Source organism: Cinclus cinclus, chromosome 6, assembly GCF_963662255.1.
Source record: "Cinclus cinclus chromosome 6, bCinCin1.1, whole genome shotgun sequence".
NCBI lineage: Eukaryota > Metazoa > Chordata > Aves > Passeriformes > Cinclidae > Cinclus > Cinclus cinclus.
The window spans coordinates 48,690,436-48,692,292 of NC_085051.1; the positions used below are offsets into that span (position 1 = coordinate 48,690,436).

At 38.4% G+C, this 1,857-nt stretch overlaps 1 protein-coding gene across 1 annotated transcript; it reads left to right on the plus strand.

Moving 5' to 3' along the window:
- The first annotated feature begins 289 nt into the window (after positions 1-289).
- On the plus strand, positions 290-1,282 carry C6H14orf132 (chromosome 6 C14orf132 homolog). The gene has a single exon (XM_062495451.1). The coding sequence runs from the start codon at positions 290-292 to the stop codon at positions 566-568; it is 279 nt and encodes a 92-aa protein (XP_062351435.1). The 3' UTR covers positions 569-1,282.
- The last annotated feature ends 575 nt before the right edge of the window (positions 1,283-1,857 follow it).

Below are 1,857 nucleotides of genomic sequence, written 5' to 3' on the forward strand. Positions count from 1 at the left end.
ATAATCCTGTTGCTATCAACTCAAATTCTGGTATTGTGTGTGCTTTGTGTATATGAGTATCTCTTCTAAATGCATGTGACTGATTACTTGGGCTGGCCTGAAGCCTGCATGCTAGCTCTTCTATATATTGCATGTATTATATGTATGTTTTCTTCAATAATATTGATTCCAACAGAAATGGGAGAAATATTATAGTCTGTGATATTCCTATAAGGTTAGCACCACGTACATGAAATCTCAGCAATTTTACAAGTTAGATAATGGTGAGTCTTTAATAATGACTAAGACAATGCAAAAGCAGATATTAGCTTTCAGTCTGATTTTGCCATGTTTTTCTTCACAGCTTCCTGTTATGGGAGGAGCCTTTATGGACTCACCCAACGAGGACTTTAGTACAGAGTACTCCCTGTTTAACTCATCAGCCAACGTCCATGCAGCTTCCTCCATGCAGAATCCACCAGAAGAGACATCCCGTTCTTCAAATGATGCCATATTGTTATGGATTGCAATAATAGCAACAATTGGAAATATTGTGGTTGTGGGAGTGGTGTATGCCTTCACCTTCTAGGATGACTGTCGCTACAAACACTGGAAGAAAGGAAATCTTCAACAGTATTTGTCATGTGTATGTATGTATGTATGTGTGTATATATACATGTATATCTATATAAATACATATAAGTAGAGACTTTGTTGATTAAGTGCTGCCACAGTCATGGAAATGAAGTGCAAATTATTCATCTTAAGTCTTGATGGCGGAAAGTTTGGATGCAAATTGTTTGGAGGTGAGAGCTTTATTTGAGAACAGAGCCAATACCAGTTTTGTATAGAAATGTAATAAAAGAGGGATCAACTTGGGTATAGTAAATACAGAGAGATATTTATATAGAAAGTGCTTATTTTCTACTGTAGATTTTTCTAGCAGTTCTTCTGCAGTTTGTCAGATTTTTTTTTTTTTGTGCATTTTTTACTGTGGTATAACGTTATATGGAATTGTTCCAGGTCATGTTTTCTGGACATCTTAATTTCCTAGATGGACCAAGTGGTTGGCATTGGCTCAGTTCTGACGAAGTCCAAGTTCATCATGTGTGTCTTCAGCATGGCTGTAGACTCCTGGGCTGTATTTAAAATCATGAGTCTTACAGCCATGGCAGGCAGATGCAGGCTGTCTATTACTTGCCTTCCAGTATCAGCAACTGGAGCTGGAAATCAGTGAAGTGATGCTGAACCTGCCTGCTCTTCAAGGGGGGAAGCACAGCTATTGCTGCTCTGCAGACCCTCTGAATTTCAAGGGAGAAAATGATAAAGAATAGCAGCACAAGTTCCCATTTCTGTCTAGAGATACTGGATTGCAGTGGTTTGTATATGTGTCCCTTCCAGGAAACAAAGCCTAATACCACACTTTTCATCTCATTGGATTGCAATCCAGATTTCTTACAGTAGCTGCATACTTTCAGAATGTTATTAATGTACTGGAATAATGACAGGAAAATTGTGGAGCCTAATTAATAGTGAATTTGTCTATGAGAAAGATAAAATTGAAAGAAAGGTTGGGCACTTCTGTGCTTATGTGGGGATGAATTCAAGAGTCAGGTATGTCCTGGGGTAGAAACAACACAAGAAGAGTAATAAGTGTCAGATTTGCAAATGCTTATATCTCAGTATCAATATATCTCGGGGTTCTGGTGAGGGTCTTGGAAGTGATTTTTTTTATAGCTGGCTTAAGGTAACGGCTCTGATTATCCTTTGGATTTGTTCCTCTGGGAGGCAACATTTTTACTGCGTGTTTCCATGGTTCATTTTCAAGAGCTGTATATTTTCAAGACAAGCTGCAGCCTTCCTTGCTTGAGAGACTGT

Excerpts from the sequence above, each read along its gene's own strand:
- C6H14orf132 (XM_062495451.1), top strand. The coding sequence starts at position 290 with ATGCAAAAGCAGATATTAGCTTTCAGTCTGATTTTGCCATGTTTTTCT.